The sequence below is a fragment of the Rana temporaria genome, chromosome 12 (assembly GCF_905171775.1).
Source record: "Rana temporaria chromosome 12, aRanTem1.1, whole genome shotgun sequence".
Taxonomy (NCBI): Eukaryota; Metazoa; Chordata; class Amphibia; order Anura; family Ranidae; genus Rana; species Rana temporaria.
The window spans coordinates 6660555-6682122 of NC_053500.1; the positions used below are offsets into that span (position 1 = coordinate 6660555).

At 47.2% G+C, this 21568-nt stretch overlaps 1 protein-coding gene across 9 annotated transcripts in view; it reads right to left on the reverse strand.

Annotated features, from left to right (window-relative positions):
* Positions 1 to 21568, reverse strand: part of BCAS1 (brain enriched myelin associated protein 1) — a 111540-nt gene that overhangs the window by 63118 nt on the left and 26854 nt on the right. For all 9 annotated transcript variants that reach the window (XM_040331511.1, XM_040331509.1, XM_040331507.1 and 6 more), the window contains exon 5: positions 11820 to 11966. In XM_040331511.1, the coding sequence (XP_040187445.1) occupies positions 11820 to 11966 (147 nt within the window). The remainder of the gene's footprint in view (positions 1 to 11819; positions 11967 to 21568) is intronic.

A 21568-nucleotide genomic window follows, 5' to 3' on the forward strand; every position in this document is an offset into this window, starting at 1 on the left:
CAAGTCGGTTTAAACATGATGCAAATGGTCGCTTTTATGTCTTGACCAAACTATATCGGAGTGCTTTTATCTAACTAACGTTTCATACACAAATGAGGATGAGATCTGGCTTATTAGTTCGACACAACTGGTCATCTGTTTCCTAGGAACTGACCCAACATGATCTCTTGCCAATTCCACCTTGTCGTTTTTGCGACGGAAGATAAGGGGCGGGGGGGAAACATCAATTTTTTTTAAGCATGGGCGGATGTCGTGTGCGGAGTGTATATAAGGCTCGAAAACATGTAGCGTCCATACGACCGGGTTGCGTAAGAAAGACGTTTGAACGACAAGCGTGTAGGTATGCTTCGAACTTGGGACAGCAGTGGCATATTCAGGAAAGACAGACATTTAAAGGAGCACTAAGCCAAAATTGTTTGGGGCAGAAATAACTAACTTTACATTATATCAGTATTGATTTCATGTCCTCATTGTCCCTTTTTGCTTTTAAGCAGCTGTAATCATTTGCATAAATCATCACTTCCTGGTTCTGCTCCCTCTCAAATTTATCAGGGGAGCTTGTCACTGTGGTCTAAGCTGTGTGTTTAAAAATCAACCAAAACAATGCTAATAATTTTTGACAATAAAAATATGCCCTGCTTTTATTTTTTTTTGGTTCTGTGTGTCTCTTTACTTCACAGAAACAATAACTAAATTTAAAACCAAAAGTGAAACTAGAGGCACATTATATGTATGCACTTGTATGTCTCTAGACACTGTAAACAGTAATTTCCTCAAAAAATATAGTTATCCATTAGTGACCCTTTAAGGGCTAGCTTGTGAGAAAGAGTAATTGACTTTCTAGATTGTGTAGTGACATTATTTTTTTATCCTTGGTTTTGGACAGGAAAAGATGAATCGCTTTAACCAACCCGACTTCTTGGAGATCTTTATTGATAGGTGGCAAGAACTTCCTGTTCTGTGGGCCACCAAAGACCCCATCTCTCGAAATAGAGAATTGCGGAAAACTGCACTGGAGAGCCTGCTCCCACTTGTGCGGAGACAGGTGGGGTTTGATGTGACAACTGACCAGTTGGAGGTCAAAATTGGGACCTTGAGAGGCACCTACAGGAAGGCACGCAACAAGGTCTTGGCTTCGATGAGGTCTGGAGCTGGAGCAGGGCGGGTATTTCAACCCAAGTTGTGGTACTACAGCAAACTGAGCTTCCTGGATGAACACCTGGAGGTTAGGGAGTCACTTTCTAGCCTTCGCCCCAGAAGCCACAGAAGCTCCAGCCTTCCCTCCAGCCAACCTGCTGCTCCCTCTGCAGAAGAACCCTCTCAGCAGCCTTCCATCCTGGATGAAGATCCAGATTTGCCCAGCTGGAGCCAGGTATATAGTACTTTCAATGTGCAAATATGTGGTGTTCAAATGTTGTTAAAGAGATGTAAATTAAGATATTAAAGGTAAAAAAAATTTAAATCTAAAAGTGTTATTCCTAAAATTTGTCAGTATTGGCCATGAATTTTTGTGGTGTGATTGACCATAAAACATGGGTCAGAATGATTGGCTTAGCTAAGTCGTGACCAAAAAAAATGCTACAGTCAGGAGCTTAAATAAATAAACCAAAAATTTTAAAAAATAGTAAAACTTTACTTTTTTCCCATACACAGGACGAGACCAGGCAGCAGGAGGATCAGGAAAATGCCAGGCAGGAGGAGGACAGGGTGAGTGGCTTGGAGGAGGCTGCAGGCCCAAGTATCTTGGACGTGTTGGCAGGCCCAAGTAGCAGTAACGTGGTGGCAGGCCCAAGTGGAGCGGATGAGGTGGCAGGCCCAAGTGGGTTGCAGGAGGTTGCTGGGCCAAGCACGAGATGCCAGGTGTCTCCTCTTCATCTGCGTCCGAGAAGGCAGGTGAGGGATACAAGGGTGCGTGACGCCTCACTAGCCCTCATTCGGGATGCCCATGCAACCCTGCAACAGCCTCCCACTGCTCAGGAGGGATTTGTCACAGTTGTTTTGGCCAAAATGTCAGAAATGACATTAGACCAACGCCTCCTCTTTGAGGGCCTCCTCATCACCCTGGCAAATCAGGGGGTGAGGGGTCTTCTCACAGAGGACACTGTGATTTGCCGCCATCCCCATCCTCACACACCACATAACTCACAACCTCCCCCACCTTCTTCTTCTTCTCATGCTCCTTCTCAAGCTCCCCCACCTTCTTCTTCTTCTTCTTCTTTTTCTCATGCTCCTTCTCAAGCTCCCCCACCTTCTTCTTCTTCTCATGCTCCTTCTCAAGCTCCCCCACCTTCTTCTTCTTCTTCTCCTGCTCCTTCTCAAGCTCCCCCACCTTCTTCTTCTTCTTCTCCTGCTCCTTCTGAACATTCTTCTTCCTCTTCTTCTCCTGCTCCATCTGAACATTCTTCTTCCTCTTCTTCTCCTGCTCCATCTGAACATTCTTCTTCCTCTTCTTCTCCTGCTCCATCTGAACATTCTGCTTCCTCTTCTTCTTCTACTACTCCTCCTCCTTCTACTGCTCCTCCTCCTTCTACTGCTCCTCCTCCTTCTACTGCTCCTCCTCCTTCTACTGCTCCTCCTTCTACTGCTCCTCCTCCTTCTACTCCTCCTCCTTCTACTCCTCCTCCTTCTACTGCTCCTCCTCCTTCTACTGCTCCTCCTCCTTCTACTGCTCCTCCTCCTTCTACTCCTCCTCCTTCTACTGCTCCTCCTCCTTCTACTCCTCCTTCTACTGCTCCTCCTCCTTCTACTGCTCCTCCTTCTCCTCCACCTCCTCCTCCACCACCGTCGGCTACTCATCCTCCACCACCTTCGTCTACTCCTCCTCCTGGCATGAGTACTACCCCTGTGGCACCACCTCCAGCCAGGCATAAGAGGAAGGCTGCTGAGAAGGCTGCAGAGAAGGTGAAAGAGCAGGCTGCAGGGAAGCCACCAAGGAAGGCCTTGAAGAAATCAAGAAAGTGACTCCCTTACTTCCATGTGGTGTACCAGAGTTCAGGCTGCTGTAGTACCACAACCTGGTGACATCTGCCTGCCCTGCTCCAGTTTCTGACCTCGGGGAGTCCAAGACCTTGATGCGTGACTTCCTGAATGAACCTCTCAAGTCCCCATTTTGGCCTCCAACTGATCACCAGTCACATCAGGCCACACCTGGCTGTGCACAAATGGCAGCAAGCTCTCCAGTGCTGACTTTTGCATATCAAATTTTTTTTTATTACCAAAATAAATGGTACATTTTTTTTTTACTGTTCATACTTGTCCTTGTATTTTTTTACATTTCAATTTTGCAAGTGAGAAGGCAGGTTCTTATTTTGTAAAAATTGGATATAAGGTGTAATTTGAAAGGGACACATGAGATAAGACAAAGCAATAAGGTTTCTATGGGGGGAACTTGACATTACAAAAAATAAAAGGATTAGCATTTTCTAAAAATTTAGAAATAAGGTGATTAAAAGCAGGATTTAAAACACACGACCAAAATAAGGTGACAATAAAAAAAAAAAAAAATATTGAGTCCAGTAAGAAAAAGGTTCCACCTAATTTTAAGGAACTCTGTGTGAATATCGTAAAAAAAAAATTAGTATATTGCAGTTTTGTGCCCTTAGGAAAAATTGTGTAAAGCGCTGCAAATAAACGATTAAATAATGTTGGAAGCGACACGAATGTGCTATCTCCAATCCAAACGCTAGTTTTACCTATGTTGGTCTCCAGTGTCAAGTTTTTGACAAGTTTCTTAGCATACACACGACCGAGTTTCTCGTTTAAAAAACAGCCCGATGAAGAACTCGTCGAGCCAAAATCCACTGCCATCGAGAAAATAGAGAACCTGCTCTCTATTTGCTCGACGAGTTCCTCGGCGGCTCCATCGGGCCAAAAATGTACACACGACCGAGTTTCTCGACAGAATCCGGCTCTTCACCGAGATTCTCGACGAATTCTGCCGAGAAACTCTGTCGTGTGTACGAGGCCTTACAGGTGTAATGCCTGTACCCCCCTGATGGCAGCCCTGGGTGTACCACCTTGCGTCAATTCTTCCCCCCCCCCCCCCCTGTCTGGGCCCTGCCACATGGACAACCAAGAGCGAACTCCCAGCTTTCGTTCTCCGGTTATTATTATGAAAGCCAATCACAGCCAATCGTAGTGGTCACATGATGGGGAAATCCACCCTCCCCGGGCATAAAGCCCCGGTTGAAGGGACACAGGGGTTAGGCGGGAAAAGGTTAAACTTTTTTTAGACATTCAACGATATTACCAATAATCGTGACATAAAACAAAAAAAAAAGCAAAAACAGGAAACAACAGGAAAAACACAAAAATAAAAAAAGGTTCTTGTTTCAGAATGAATGTGCCCAGCAGCAGCAGCTGGTGATTGTTGGCACAGACACACCAACCAAGCGGCGTGCCAGCGCCAATGGGTGTTGCATTGTTTCTCCAACCCATAAACAAACACATCTGGTGAACCTGCGAGGAACTATTTTCGGCCTTATCACACATCCAATAATTCCTGATAACACAAATTCTTTTATTTCACGATGTTTATGGTGCAAACAGAATTTTCCGGCTTTGTGTCAATAAGTTCCGCAAAGAGCAACAAAGTCACCGAATGAATTACCGAGCAATCCAATAACACGGCATGAGAAAACCGCCCGCCACTTCAGGAGATGAATTATCTGCTTTGTGACATTTCCACTGAACGACGCATTCTGAGAAAAACAAAAATCTGGATATCTGCCCAATAGGCACCAATCTGCTACTTCTCAGTCTCATGTACATGGTAGTACCAAAAGTATTGGGACGCCTGCCTTTACATGAACTTTAATGGCATCCCAGTCTTAGTCCGTAGGGTTCAATATTGAGTTGGCTCCGCCCTTTGCAGCTATAACAGCTTCCCCTCTTCTGGGAAGGCCGTCCACAAGGTTTAGGAGGGTGTCTATGGGAAGGTTTGACCGTTCTTCCAGAAGAGCATTTGTGAGGTCAGGCACTGATGTTGGATGAGAAGGCCCTCGCTCTAATTCATCCCAAAGGTGTTCTATCGGGTTGAGGTCAGGACTTTGTGCAGGCCAGCCAAGTTCCTCCACCTCAAACTCTCTCATCCATATCTTTATGGACCTTGTTTTGTGCACTGGTGGGCAGTCATGTTGGAACTGGAAGGGGCCGTCCCCAAACTCCTCCCACAAAGTTGGGAGCATGAAATTGTCCAAAATGTCTTGGTATGCTGACACCTTAAGAGTTTCCTTCACTGGAAAAACAACCCCCACACCATAATCCCCCTCCACCAAATGATTTGGACCAGAGCACAAAGCAAGGTCCATAAAGACATGGATGAGAGAGTTTGGGGTGGAGGAACTTGATTGGCCTGCACAGAATCCTGACCTCAACCCGATAGAACACCTTTGGGGTGAATGAGAGAGGAGAGCTCTGAATGTATGTAATGGCAAGGGGTGCTGGGGTTTACTGGAGGGGTTGCTGGGGGATCTAATGTTACTGGAAGGGATCTATTTTTACAAGGGGAGGGTCTAGTATTGTTGGGGAGGTCAGTTGTCGCTGGTAGGGGATCTATTTTTGCTGGGGGGGGGCTCTTTTTCTACTGAGGGGCAATCGTTGCAGAGAGACTATTGTTGCTGGGGGAGCTCCATTGTTGCTGGCTATTTTACATCCTATCATATACAAATTACTTAGCACCACAAATTGATACTTGGTTCTGTATCCATTACTGAGAGGTGGGTAGGGGGTGGAACCAAGAAATGGTGCTCAGAGGTGGGTAGGGGGTGAAACCAAGGAATGGTGCTCAGAGGTGGGTAGGGGGTGGAACCAAGAAATGGTGCTTGGAGGTGGGTATGGGGTGGAACCAAGGAATGGTGCTCAGAGGTGGGTAGGGAGTGGAACCAAGAACTGGTGCTTGGAGGTGGGTGGAACCAAAGAATGGTACTCGGAGGTGGGTAGGGGGTGGAACCAAAGAATGGTGTGTGGAGATAGGTAGGGGGTGGAACCAAATAAATGGTGCTTGGAGGTGGGTAGGGAGTGGAACTAACGAATGGTGCTTGGAGGTAAGTAGGGGGTGGAACCAACTAATGGTGCTCGGAGGTGGGTAGGGGGTGGAATCAAGAAATGGTGCTCGGAGGTGGGTAGGGGGTGGAATCAACTAATGGTGCTTGGAGGTAGGTAGGGGGTGGAACCAATGAATGGTGCCCGGAGGTGGGTAGGGGGTGGAACCAACGAATGGTGCTCGGAGGTGGGTAGGGAGTGGAACCAAGGAATGGTGCTCAGAGGTGGGTAGGGGATGGAACCAAGAGATGGTGCTTGGAGGTAGGTAGGGGGTGGAACCAAGAAATGGTGCTCAGAGGTGGGTAGGGAGTGGAACCAACGAATGGTGCTCGGAGGTGGGTAGGGGGTGGAACCAACGAATGGTGTTTGGAGGTGGGTAGGGGGTGGAACCAATGAATGGTGCTCGGAGGTGGGTAGGGGGTGGAACCAACGAATGGTGCTCGGAGGTGGGTAGGGGGTGGAACCAAGGAATGGTGCTCGGAGGTGGGTAGGGGGTGGAACCAACGAATGGTGCTCGGAGGTGGGTAGGGGGTGGAACCAACGAATGGTGCTCGGAGGTGGGTAGGGGGTGGAACCAACGAATGGTGCTCGGAGGTGGGTAGGGGGTGAAACCAACGAATGGTGCTTGGAGGTGGGTCGGGGGTGGAACAAACAAATGGTGCTCGGAGGTGGGTAGGGGGTGAAACCAACGAATGGTGCTCGGAGGTGGGTAGGGGGTGGAACCAAGGAATGGTGCTCGGAGGTGGGTAGGAGTTGGAACCAACGAATGGTGCTCGGAGGTGGGTAGGGGGTGGGACCAACGAATGGTGCTCGGAGGTGGGTAGGGGGTGGAACCAACGAATGGTGCTTGGAGGTGGGTAGGGGGTGGAACCAACGAATGGTGCTTGGAGGTGGGTAGGGGGTGGAACCAACGAATGGTGCTTGGAGGTGGGTCGGGGGTGGAACCAACAAATGGTGCTCGGAGGTGGGTAGGGGGTGGAACCAACGAATGGTGCTCGGAGGTGGGTAGGGGGTGAAACCAACGAATGGTGCTCGGAGGTGGGTAGGGGGTGGAACCAACGAATGGTGCTCGGAGGTGGGTCGGGGGTGGAACCAACGAATGGTGCTTGGAGGTGGGTCGGGGGTGGACGCAAAAGGTGACTCGGAAGTAGGGAGTTCCTGCACATATTCTCTGAGAAAAAAAGCCCTGAATTTACGTAATAAAAATGTGGCGATAATCTGGTACATGAAGGAAACATCGAGAAGGAATTTAGTAACCCAGCGGAACATTTTTTCCATGCTAGTTTTTTTTGTACTGACATTACAACTTTCTGTGTTGATGTTTTATACATTTTCTTTACAGCAAAATTGACATTCATGTTGCCACTGTTTAGTCTGGAAGTTTTGAAGGCAAACTGTGGCTTCTGGATCATTTGGTTTGTTGCAGCTTACAAGGCTATCTCTAGATTGCAAACGTTAAGGCCCCATGCACACGAGAAGCAAATGCAAACACATGTAAACTCAAGTTTCCAAAGGCAAAAACCGGCGTTTAAAACGCCCATTTTTGCTGCGAATTTTGCGGCGTTTTGCCGCGTTTAGCTGCCTCTTACCGCGTTTGCAGCTATCAGTGTTCATAACAAAGACATTGTAGACCCTCCCAAAGCTTTGAAACGCAAAAACGTTTGTGTCTGAACCCAAAATTTTGCATCTGAAAAAACTAGCCTAAACCCAACTGCTTTAAAACGCAAAAAACGTGAATGTGTGCATGGACATTAAATGTGTTCAGGGGCAGTTGAAAAAAATGCCCAAATGCCTCTGAACTCAAGTTTACCAGCGTCTCGTGTGCATGGGGCCTTGCTTTTCAAGATTTTCAAATAAAAAACATTTTATATATATATATATAAAAAAAAAAGTAACCATGTAGGGTACAGGTAACCCCAGATTATACTCTTGGAAGGCTAGCTACAACCATGTAGGGTACGGGTAAGCCCAGATTATACTCTTGGAAGGCTAGCTACAACCATGTAGGGTACGGGTAACCCCAGATTATACTCTTGGAAGGCTAGCTACAACCATGTAGGGTACGGGTAACTCCAGATTATACTTTTGGAAGGCTAGCTACAACCATGTAGGGTACGGGTAAGCCCAGATTATACTCTTGGAAGGCTAGCTACAACCATGTAGGGTACGGGTAACCCCAGATTATACTCTTGGAAGGCTAGCTACAACCATGTAGGGTACGGGTAACCCCAGATTATACTCTTGGAAGGCTAGCTACAACCATGTAGGGTACGGGTAACCCCAGATTATACTCTTGGAAGGCTAGCTACAACCATGTAGGGTACGGGTAACCCCAGATTATACTCTTGGAAGGCTAGCTACAACCATGTAGGGTACGGGTAACCCCAGATTATACTCTTGGAAGGCTAGCTACAACCATGTAGGGTACGGCTAACCCCAGATTATACTCTTGGAAGGCTAGCTACAACCATGTAGGGTACGGGTAACCCCAGATTATACTCTTGGAAGACTAGCTGGGACCAAGCATGCTACAGTTAGCCTTTGACTGCAAACTTTGTGGGATAGCTATGACCATGTAGACAACAGCTACCCTTTTACTGTTAACTTTTAGGCTAGCTAAGACCTTTTCTAAATAAGTACAGCAACCAACATAACAAAGATTATCTGGCTATCATTAAACTTTAAAGGCTAGCTATCATCAGGTAGAGTACAATTAGCCCCAGATCAAGCAGGGTCACCATTTGACTCCGTAGGGCAAGCCTTGGATTGCAAGCTTTGAAGGCTAGCTAAGACAAAGCCAGGAACAGTTAGCTCTTGACTGCAAGTTTTGTAGACTAGCTATGTCTGTGAAGAGTACAGTTACCCTTAGATTGCAGATTTTGAAGGCTAGCTAAGACCAAGTAGATACAATTAGTCCCTGATGGCAAGTTTTGTGGGCTAGATAAGACCAAGTAGGGTACAGTCAGCCTTGAACTGCAAATTAGGTAGGCTAGCTAAGACTATGTAGATACAGACAGTCTCTAACTGCAAGTGTTGCAGGATAGCCAAGTCCAAGTAGGGTTAGGGTACAGTCAGCCTTGGATTGCAGGTTGTGTAGGCTAGCTAAGACCTGGTAGGGTACAGATAGACTTTAACGGAAGGTTTTGTAGGCTAGCTAAGACCAAGGAGGGTAGAGTCAGCCTTGGACTAAAGGTTATATAGATTAGCTTAGACCACGTAGGGAACAGGCAGTCTTTACAAGTTTTGTAGGCTAGCTAAGACCACATAGGGTACAGTTGGTTTTAGCTAGCCTACAAAACCTGCAGTCAATGACTATCTATACCCTACGTGGTCTAAACTAGTCTATAACACATTCAGTCCAAGGCTGACTGCATCCTCCTTGGTCTTAGCTAGCCTACAAAACCTTCAGTCAAAGACCATCTGTACCCTACCAGGTCTTAGCTAGCCTACATGACCTGCAGTCTGAGGCTGACTGCACCTAACCCTACTTGGACTTAGCTAGCCTGCAAAACTTGCAGTCAGAGACTACCTGTATCTACATGGTCTTAGCTAGCCTACCTAATTTGCAGTTCAAGGCTGACTGTACCCTAGTTGGTCTTACCTAGCCTACAAAACCTGCAGTCAAAGACTAAGACCAAATGGGGTAGAGTCGGCTTTGGACTAAAGGTTTTGTATACTAATTTAGACCACGTAGGGTACATGTAGTCTTTTCAAGTTTTGTAGGCTAGCTAAGACCACGTAGGGTACAGATAGTCTTTGACTGCCGGCTTTGTAGGCTAGCTAAGACCAAGGAGGTTACAAATAGTCTTTGCAAGTTTTGTAGGCTAGCTAAGACCAAGTATGGTACACTCTGTCCTGGACTGCAGATATTTTAGGCTAGCTAAGACCAAGGAGGGTACAGTAAGCCTTGGATTAAAGGTTTTGTAGACTAGTTTAGACCAAGTAGGATACAGGCAGTCTTTCCAAGATATGTAGGCTAGCTCGGACCACATAGGGTACAAATAGTCTTTGACTGCAGACTTTGTAGGCTAGCTAAGACCAAGTAGGGTACAGATAGTCTTTGACTGCAAGTTGTCTAGGCTAGCTAAGACCAAAGAGGGTACAATAAGCCTTGGAATGCAAGTTCTGTAGGCTAGCTAAGACCAAGGAGGGTACAATAAGCCTTGGATTAAAGGTTTTGTAGGCTAGCTAAGACCAAGTAGGGTACAGATAGTCTTTGCAAGTTTTGTAGGCTAGCTTAGACCTAGTAGGGTACAGATAGTCTTTGCAAGTTTTTTAGGCTAGCTAAGCCCAAGTAGGGTACACTCTGACTTGGACTGCAGATTGTGTAGGCTAGCTAAGACCAAAGAGGGTACAGTCAGCCTTGGAATGCAAGTTCTGTAGGCTAGCTAAGACCAAGGAGGGTACAATAAGTCTTGGATTAAAGGTTTTGTAGACTAGTTTAGACCACGTAGGGTACAGATAGTATTTGCAAGTTTTGTAGGCTAGCTAAGACCAAGTAGGGTACACTCTGCCTTGGACTGCAGATTGTGTAGGCTAGCTTAGACCTAGTAGGGTACAGATAGTCTTTGCAAGTTTTGTAGGCTAGCTTAGACCTAGTAGGGTACTGATAGTCTTTGCAAGTTTTGTAGGCTAGCTCAGACCTAGTAGGGTACAGATAGTCTTTGCAAGTTTTGTAGTCTAGCTTAGACCTAGTAGGGTACAGATAGTATTTGCAAGTTTTGTAGGCTAGCTTAGACCTAGTAGGGTACAGATAGTCTTTGCAAGTTTTGTAGGCTAGCTTAGACCTAGTAGGGTACAGATAGTCTTTGCAAGTTTTGTAGGCTAGCTTAGACCTAGTAGGGTACAGATAGTCTTTGCAAGTTTTGTAGGATAGCTTAGACCTAGTAGGGTACAGATAGTCTTTGCAAGTTTTGTAGGCTAGCTTAGACCTAGTAGGGTACAGATAGTCTTTGCAAGTTTTGTAGGCTAGCTTAGACCTAGTAGGGTACAGATAGTCTTTGCAAGTTTTGTAGGCTAGCTTAGACCTAGTAGGGTACAGATAGTCTTTGCAAGTTTTGTAGGCTAGCTTAGACCTAGTAGGGTACAGATAGTCTTTGCAAGTTTTGTAGGCTAGCTTAGACCTAGTAGGGTACAGATAGTCTTTGCAAGTTTTGTAGGCTAGCTTAGACCTAGTAGGGTACAGATAGTCTTTGCAAGTTTTGTAGTCTAGCTTAGACCTAGTAGGGTACAGATAGTCTTTGCAAGTTTTGTAGGCTAGCTAAACCCAAGTAGGGTACACTCTGCCTTGGACTGCAGATTGTGTAGGCTAGTTTAGACCTAGTAGGGCAGATAGTCTTTGACTGCACGTTGTCCAGGCTAGCTAAGACCAAAGAGGGTACAGTCAGCCTTGGAATGCAAGTTCTGTAGGTTAGCTAAGACCAAGGAGGGTACAATAAGCCCTGGATTAAAGGTTTTGTAGACTAGTTTAGACCACGTAGGGTACAGATAGTCTTTGCAAGTTTTGTAGGCTAGCTAAGACCAAGTAGGGTACACTCTGCCTTGGAATGCAAGTTCTGTAGGCTAGCTAAGACCAAAGAGGGTAGAGTCAGGGTAGGTTAGCAAAGACCAGGTAGGGTACCACGTAGGGTACAGTCAGCCTCTAACTGCCAGGGTACCACGTAGGGCACGACCACTCTTAAGATTGAGAGCAAGGCAGTGGCTACAAAATTCTTCACCAAGCGTCCCTCGAAAAGTTTTTGGTTAAAAAAAAGAAACTTGAAGTCTTGAGGACTTACCAAGGTTTTGAAGAAGCTCATGACTGGATGGATCTCTGGCTGTGGGCTAGTTTGGGTGGCTTCTGTGCTGGTCTCCGGGCCAACTGGCACGCCTGCAGGCTCCGAGCTTTGCCCGTCCACAGCTGCTTGATTGCCTTTGTCTACGTTCTGAAGGACAGAGAGGAAAAAAAAAATAAGGATCCTGTTTATTTAGCTGTGTGCAGGGCGAGCTCTGCGCTGTGCGCTCCCTCTGTGCCTCATTCCTCTCTCACAATCCAAATTCTTGTCATTCTCCAGCCCACACCAACAGAACAATCGCCCATTGACGGCCCATTGTTACCCCGACTCGCCGTGTCCCTGCGCTGATAGGCGGACACTTTGCAAAAGAGTAACATTTTGTGCTGCGCCGCGCAGAGCGAAAAAAAGACCCAAAAAACAAACCCCCTTTTCTTCCCCTCGGTTGTGAGACGGGACACGTGTCCGTGTTATTGGGTCAGCCTCTATCAATGGCCGATTATCTCCACTCAATGCCATCTTCTTCTCCAAAGCCTTGTACACTCATCACTGACAGGGGAGAGGAGCCGCGCAGAGACCACACAAGGGAGAGGAGCAGAGACCACACGGGGGAGAGGAGCAGCGCAGAGACCACACGGGAGAGAGCAGCTGCTGGGGAACTACAAGTCCCAGGGGGTTGTACTTCCTTATTGCCACCGCAGTCCAAAAAAAAGACATCATGACAGTGAGATAGATAGAAGAAGGAGCAGAGTCCTCCAGCAGAGCAGAGTATTTCAGGAGAGGAGAGTTATAGAGGAAGCAGCAGAGTCCTCCAGCAGAGTATATCAGGAGAGGAGAGTTATAGAGGAAGGAGCAGAGTCCTCCAGCAGAGCAGAGTATTTCAGGAGAGGAGAGTTATAGAGGAAGGAGCAGAGTCCTCCAGCAGAGCAGAGTATTTCAGGAGAGGAGAGTTATAGAGGAAGGAGCAGAGTCCTCCAGCAGAGTATATCAGGAGAGGAGAGTTATAGAGGAAGGAGCAGAGTCCTCCAGCAGAGCAGAGTATTTCAGGAGAGGAGAGTTATAGAGGAAGGAGCAGAGTCCTCCAGCAGAGTATTTCAGGAGAGGAGAGTTATAGAGGAAGGAGCAGAGTCCTCCAGCAGTGCAGAGTATATCAGGAGAGGAGAGTTATAGAGGAAGGAGCAGAGTCCTCCAGCAGTGCAGAGTATTTCAGGAGAGGAGAGTTATAGAGGAAGGAGCAGAGTCCTCCAGCAGAGCAGAGTATTTCAGGAGAGGAGAGTTATAGAGGAAGGAGCAGAGTCCTCCAGCAGTGCAGAGTATTTCAGGAGAGGAGAGTTATAGAGGAAGGAGCAGAGTCCTCCAGCAGAGTATATCAGGAGAGGAGAGTTATAGAGGAAGGAGCAGAGTCCTCCAGCAGAGCAGAGTATTTCAGGAGAGGAGAGTTATAGAGGAAGGAGCAGAGTCCTCCAGCAGTGCAGAGTATTTCAGGAGAGGAGAGTTATAGAGGAAGGAGCAGAGTCCTCCAGCAGAGTATATCAGGAGAGGAGAGTTATAGAGGAAGGAGCAGAGTCCTCCAGCAGTGCAGAGTATATCAGGAGAGGAGAGTTATAGAGGAAGGAGCAGAGTCCTCCAGCAGAGCAGAGTATATCAGGAGAGGAGAGTTATAGAGGGAGGAGCAGAGTCCTCCAGCAGTGCAGAGTATTTCAGGAGAGGAGAGTTATAGAGGAAGGAGCAGAGTCCTCCAGCAGAGCAAAGTATTTCAGGAGAGGAGAGTTATAGAGGAAGGAGCAGAGTCCTCCAGCAGAGCAAAGTATTTCAGGAGAGGAGAGTTATAGAGGAAGGAGCAGAGTCCCCCAGCAGTGCAGAGTATTTCAGGAGAGGAGAGTTATAGAGGAAGGAGCAGAGTCCTCCAGCAGAGTATCTCAGGAGAGGAGAGTTATAGAGGAAGGAGCAGAGTCCTCCAGCAGAGCAGAGTATTTCAGGAGAGGAGAGTTATAGAGGAAGGAGCAGAGTCCTCCAGCAGAGTATATCAGGAGAGGAGAGTTATAGAGGAAGGAGCAGAGTCCTCCAGCAGTGCAGAGTATATCAGGAGAGGAGAGTTATAGACGAAGGAGCAGAGTCCTCCAGCAGAGTATTTCAGGAGAGGAGAGTTATAGACGAAGGAGCAGAGTCCTCCAGCAGAGTATATCAGGAGAGGAGAGTTATAGAGGAAGGAGCAGAGTCCTCCAGCAGAGTATATCAGGAGAGGAGAGTTATAGAGGAAGGAGCAGAGTCCTCCAGCAGTGCAGAGTATATCAGGAGAGGAGAGTTATAGAGGAAGGAGCAGAGTCCTCCAGCAGAGTATTTCAGGAGAGGAGAGTTATAGACGAAGGAGCAGAGTCCTCCAGCAGAGCAGAGTATTTCAGGAGAGGAGAGTTATAGAGGAAGGAGCAGAGTCCTCCAGCAGAGCAGAGTATTTCAGGAGAGGAGAGTTATAGAGGAAGGAGCAGAGTCCTCCAGCAGTGCAGAGTATTTCAGGAGAGGAGAGTTGTATGTCCCATACACAGGAGGAATCTGCCAGATGTTGGATTTATGAGAAGAGACCATAAAACGTCATTATCGCCATAAACTGTACAAACAAGAAGAGCCTCACTGGCCGCGGATCGGGGGATGGTCACATCATCACTCCCCTTCCATGAGCACATAGTGGACCTCTACGTGGCCCCTCCCCTGTATGGGCGGGGCCAATATATTGTCACATACAAATAAAAAGCACTTAAAGCCCCTCTCCACCTTACTGCCGGAATCACTGATTATTGATTCATGCCCCTCCCCCCCCCCAACACACCTTGCAATTAGGGGGGGGGATGCACCGCTATATCGCCCGCCAAATATTATCGGCTGAATATCGGGTTATCGGCGTTCAGACGACAGAAAAGAAAGGTGCCGATTTTGGGCGCCAAAAATTATCGGCTGAAAATGAATGGATATTATTAAAAAAAAGTAAAAAATAATACAATTAACCCCTTCAGTACCGGGGGGCGCTGTCACCCCCCTCCCCCCTTCCTGCCCAGGACAATTCTCAGCTCTCAGCGCTCTCGCACTTTGAATGACAATTGCGCGGTCGTGCGACGCTGCACACAGAGGACATTTCTATCATTTGTTTCCCACAAATAGAGATTTATTATCGTGGTATTTAATCACCGTTGTTTTTTTTTTTGCTAAATAAATTAAAAAAGACTGAAAACATTTTTTTTCTTAGTAATTTTTCTCCTTCACCGATGGGCACTGATGAGGAGGCACTGATCTGTGGCACGGAAGGACACTTAAATGCTGCACAGATGGGCAATGATGAGGCTGCACTGATAGGTGGCATTGATGGGCACTGATAGGCAGCACTGGGGGGAGGCACTAATGAGGCTGCACTGATAAGGCAACACTGATGGGCAATGATGAGATGGCGCTGAAGGACACTGATATGTTGCAATGAGGCAAGACTCATGAGCACTGATAGGCGGCAATAATAAGGTGGCAATGATGGGCGCTGATATGTTGCACTGATGAGCAATGATGAGGTGGCACTGATGGGCACTGATATGCTGCATTGATTGGCACTAATATGCTGTACTTTTGGGCTGCAGTGATGGGCACTGATGAGGTGGCACTGATAGGCGTCACTGATGGGCACTGATAGGCGGCAATGATGGACGCTTAGAGGTGGCAATGATAAGGTTGCACTGATGGGTGTTGATACAATGCACTGATGGGCGCTGATATGTTGCATTGATGGGCACTGATATGTTGCACTGATGGGCACTAATATGTTGCACTGGTGGGCACTGATAAGTTGCATTGGTGGGCACTGATATGTTGCACTGATGGGCACTAATATGTTGCACTGGTGGGCACTGATAAGTTGCATTGATGGGCACTGATATGTTGCAATGGTGGGCACTGATATGTTGCACTGATAGGCACTGATATGTTGCAATGGTGGGCACTGATATGTTGCACTGATAGGCACTGATATGTTGCAATGGTGGGCACTGATATGTTGCACTGGTGGGCACTGATAAGTTGCATTGATGGGCACTGATATGTTGCACTGGTGGGGTGCTGATCTGTTGCACTGATGGGCACTGATATGTTGCACTGGTGGACACAAATATGTTGCACTGGTTGGGCACTGGTATGTTGCACTGATTGGCGCTGATCTGTTGCACTGAATGGCACTGATCTGTTGCACTGGTATGTTGCACTGATGGGCACTGATCTGTTGCACTGATGGGCACTAATATGTTGCACTGATTGGCGCTGATCTGTTGCACTGATACGTTGCATGATTGGACACAGCAGATCACATGGTGAAGAGCCCACGTCATTGGCTCTTTACTCTGATGAGTAATAGATTGCGTCCGAGGGACACAGCAACGCCACCGACCGCTGCGCTGTGCACCCCGGGGGCGCCACGAGCGGCCCGATCTGAAGGATGTCCAGACAGAATGGTAAAACCACCGCCCGCCGTCATTCTCCTATAGAGAAGGTTATATATTTATACACAGAAGGGCCCAGATCCACAAAGAAGTTACGCCGGCGTATCTATTGATACGCCGCGTAACTTCTATGATGCGCCGGCGTATCTTTGTTTTGTATCCACAAAACAAGATACGCCTGAACGAGGGCTAGATCCGACTGACGTACGTCTTAGTACGCCGTCGGATCTTAGGTGCATATTTACGCTGGCCGCTAGGTGGCGCTTCCGTTGATTTCCGCGTAGAGTATGCAAATTAGGTAGATACGCCGATCCTCAAACGTACGTCCGGCCGGCGCATTTTTTTACGTCGATTACGTAAGGCTTTTTTCGGCGTAACGTTACCCCTTGGTCTATGAGGCGTACGCAATGTTAAGTGAATTTTCTGTTGTGTACGTCGTTTGCGTAAAACGTTCGCGAATAGGGCTTTGCGTATATTATGTTCACGTCGAAAGCATTGACTATTTGCGACGTGATTTCGAGCATGCGCACTGGGATACCCCCACGGACGGGGCATGCGCCGTTCAAAAAAAACGTCATTTACGTGGGGTCAATAGGAATTAACATAAAACACGCCCACATCTTAGTCATTTGAATTCCGCGCCCTTACGCCGACACATTTACGCTACGCCTGCCGTAATTTTAAACGCAAGTGCTTTGTGAATACAGCACTTGCCTCTCAAAGTAGCGGCGGTGTAGCGTAACTACGATACGCTACGCCTGCTTAAAATTACGCCGATCTACGTGGATCTGGCCCAATATATTTTGTCCATTTCGGTTACGGTTTTCTGCCAAGTGCGTTCTGAATTTCCGGTGAAGCTCCCCACACACGTTACAACCCGATAGTACAATGTCCTCTGCAAAGCGCGGTAAGGCGCGGCCGCCGATCAGATGTGTCAGGAGGTGAGTCCTGATTGGCCGGGGAATCCCGCTCTGGGATTGCGTTTGCAGAATATCCACATTGCGAGCCCCGAGGGGCGTCAGGAATGTGCGGCACAATAGGCGACACATGCGACACATACGTGACATTTCTGCATGTCAATGAGTCCGGGACGATGTATAGTGGGAGGGGTCATTAATGCCGATCTCCGATCACTGGGGCCCTTTGTTGTGGACGGGGCTCCATAGGACTGTGTTATGGGAGATAACAATCGCCGTCTTATATGTATGTGTGAGGACACGCCGAGGTCATGTGACCCCCCCTCTCCCCCATCATACAGGACAGGGGCCCCTATCCCCATCATACAGGACGGGGGCCCCTATCCCCATCCAGTCCTTACTGATAATTGGAGAAGAGGTCCCAATCCACACCTATGGAGGATCTCCTGAGGACGGGAATACCGGGACAGACAGTCAGCAGAACCAGATCTTTCAGAGACCCGAGTCCTTGTTGACTTCATTTTTTTTACCAAAAGTATTGGGACGCCTGCCTTTATGCACATGAACTTTATTGGCATCCCAGTCTTAGTCTGTAGGGTTCAATATTGAGTTGGCTCCGCCCTTTGCAGCTATAACAGCGTCACCTCTTCTCAGACGGCCGTCCACAAGGTTTAGGAGGGTGTCTAGGGGGATGTTTGACCATTCTTCCAGAAGAGCATTTGTGAGGTCAGGCACTGATGTTGGACGAGAAGGCCTGGCTCACAGTCTGCGCTCTAGTTCATCCCAAAGGTGTTCTATCGGGCTGAGGTCAGGACTCGGTGCAGGCCAGTCAAGTTCCTCCACCCCCAAACTCGCTCATCCATGTCTTTATGGACCTTGCTTTGTGCACTGGTGCGCAGTCATGTTGGAACAGGAAGGGGCTGTCCCCAAACTCCTCCCACAAAGTTGGGAGCATGAAATTGTCTTGGTATGCCGACGCCTTAAAGCGGGAGTTCACCCGAAACATTTTTTTTAACATTAGATTGAGGCTCATTTTGTGAAGGGGAATCGGGTGGTTTTTTTTTTAAATCTAAGCTGTACTTACCGTTTTAGAGAGCGATCTTCTCCGCTGCTTCCGGGTATGGTCTTCGGGACTGGGCGTTTCTATTTAATTGACAGGCTTCCGACGGTCGCATACATCGCGTCACGAGAAGCCGAAAGAAGCCGAACGTCGGTGCGGCTCTATACGGCGCCTGCGCACCGACGTTCGGCTACTTTCGGAAAATCGTGACGCGATGTATGCGACCGTCGGAAGGCTGTCAATCAAATAGGAACGCCCAGTCCCGCAGCCCATACCCGGAAGCGGCGGAGAAGATCGCTCTCTAAAACGGTAAGTACTGCTTAGATTTAAAAAAAACACCCGATTCCCCTTCACAAAATGAGCATCAATCTAAGGTTAAAAATTGAGTTTTTGGGTGAACCTCCACTTTAAGAGTTCCCTTCATTGGAAATATAGTAATTTTTTTTGTATTTATGTAAAAAAAAAACTATATATAAATATATATATAATAATAATAATAAAAATAATAATATATATATATGTGTATTTATTTTTTTTACATAGTATTTTTCTTGTATTTACGTAAAAAGTAATAACAATAATATATACATAAGTATTTAAGTTTTTATGTAAAAAAAAATATATAATAATAAAAATAATAATAATAAAAATAATAATTTTATTTATATATATATATATATATATATATATATATATATATATATATATATATATATATATATATATATATATATATATTTTTTTACATAACATAGTATTTTTTTGTATTTACATAAAAAATAATAACAACAATAATATATACATATATATATATATATATATATATAATAGATATATATAGAGAGAGGTAGGGAGAGAGAGAGAGAGGGGGGAGAGAGAGATTGGGAGAGAGAGAAGGGGGAGAGAGAGAGGGGGAGAGAGAGAGGGGGAGAGAAAGAGGGGGGAGAGAGAGGGGGCGAGAGAGAGGGGGAGAGAGGGGGGGAGAGAGAGAGAGGGGGGGGGAGAGAGGGGGGAGAGGGAGGGGGGGAGAGAGAGGGGGAGAGAGAGGGGGAGAGAGAGAGGGGGGAGAGAGAAAGGGGGGAGAGAGAGGGGGAGAGAGAGAGGGGGGAGAGAGAAAGGGGGGGAGAGAGAGGGGGAGAGAGAGAGGGGGGAGAGAGAAAGGGGGGGAGAGAGAGGGGGAGAGAGAGGGGGAGAGGTAGGGGGGAGAGAGAGAGGGGGAGAGAGAGGGGGGAGAGAGAGGGGGAGAGAGAGAGAGGGGGGAGAGAGAGGGGGGAGAGAGAGAGAGGGGGGAGAGAGAGGGGGGAGAGAGAGAGAGGGGGGAGAGAGAGGGGGGAGAGAGAGAGGGGGGTTGAGGTAGAGAGAGAGAAGGGGAGAGAGAGAGGGGGGAGGGGGAGAGAGGGGGGGAGAGGTAGGGGGGAGAGAGAGGGGGGAGAGGTAGGGGGGAGAGAGAGAGGGGGGAGAGGGAGAGAGAGAGATTTTTATATATATATATATAAAAAAAATTACATAAATACAAAAAAAATACTATATATATATAGTAAGAATTTATGTAAAAAATAATGTACTTAAATAGTTATATACATAGTATTTTTTCCTTTATTAGAGAAGAGGAAGCTTCGAATGATATATATATATATTTATTTGAATCCTTAGCTGAGCAATTCCCTGACAAACCCCCCCACAAAGTCATTATGTAATAAAGGGGCACTCCGCCTCTTCCATGTGAGGAGCCTCTTATGTTTTCCCCACACACATCAACACTTCCTAAATGTCACCGTTAAGTTTCTGTGTCCGTCTTGGCGGCGGCCCGTGTTTGCTCACAGTGTGCGGAGTGTTGTGCCGGATGTGTGACTGACTCGTTCTACTGGAAAATCCACTGAGCCTCAGAGGTGAGCGCAGTATTAAAACAGAACCCTCTGCCAACAGCCCGGGCTACGGGATCGTATCCTAGTGATTTCTCACAGGAAGACTGCTGGCCCCGGATTCTAGAGATATACTATATCACAAAAAATCACTAGAAGAAAAGAATCGTGTTTATCCTATAAAGAAAACACTCTTTACACCAGTCCAATACAAAAGGATTAATTGCCTATATATTTACTAGAGACCGGTGACATCACTGAGAATGCAGCCTATCCAATCACTAGAGAGCGCTGACATCACTGAGAATACAGCCTATCTATTCACTAGAGAGCGCTGACATCACTGAGAATGCAGACTATCCAATCACTAGAGAGCGGTGACATCACTGAGAATGCAGCCTATCCAATCACTAGAGAGCAGTGACATCACTGAGAATGCAGCCTATCCAATCACTAGAGAGCGGTGACATCACTGAGAATGCAGCCTAGCCAATCACTAGAGAGCGGTGACATCACTGAGAATGCAGCCTATCCAATCACTAGAGAGCGGTGACATCACTGAGAATGCAGCCTATCCATTCACTAGAGAGCGGTGACATCACTGAGAATGCAGCCTATCCAATCACTAGAGAGCGATGACATCACTGAGAATGCAGCCTATCCATTCACTAGAGAGCGGTGACATCACTGAGAATGCAGCCTATCCATTCACTAGAGAGCGGTGACATCACTGAGAATGCAGCCTATCCCTTCACTAGAGAGTGGTGACATCACTGAGAATGCAGCCTATCCAATCACTAGAGAGTGGTGACATCACTGAGAATGCAGCCTATCCAATCACTAGAGAGCGGTGACATCACTGAGAATGCAGCCTATCCAATCACTAGAGAGCGGTGACATCACTGAGAATGCAGCCTATCCCTTCACTAGAGAGCGGTGACATCACTGAGAATGCAACCTATCCAATCACTAGAGAGCGGTGACATCACTGAGAATGCAGCCTATCCAATCACTAGAGAGCGGTGACATCACTGAGAATGCAGACTATCCAATCACTAGAGAGCGGTGACATCACTGAGAATGCAGACTATCCAATCACTAGAGAGCGGTGACATCACTAAGAATGCAGCCTAGCCAATCACTAGAGAGCGGTGACATCACTGAGAATGCAGCCTATCCAATCACTAGAGAGCGGTGACATCACTGAGAATGCAGCCTATCCATTCACTAGAGAGCGGTGACATCACTGAGAATGCAGCCTATCCAATCACTAGAGAGCGATGACATCACTGAGAATGCAGCCTATCCATTCACTAGAGAGCGGTGACATCACTGAGAATGCAGCCTATCCATTCACTAGAGAGCGGTGACATCACTGAGAATGCAGCCTATCCAATCACTAGAGAGCGGTGACATCACTGAGAATGCAGCCTATCCAATCACTAGA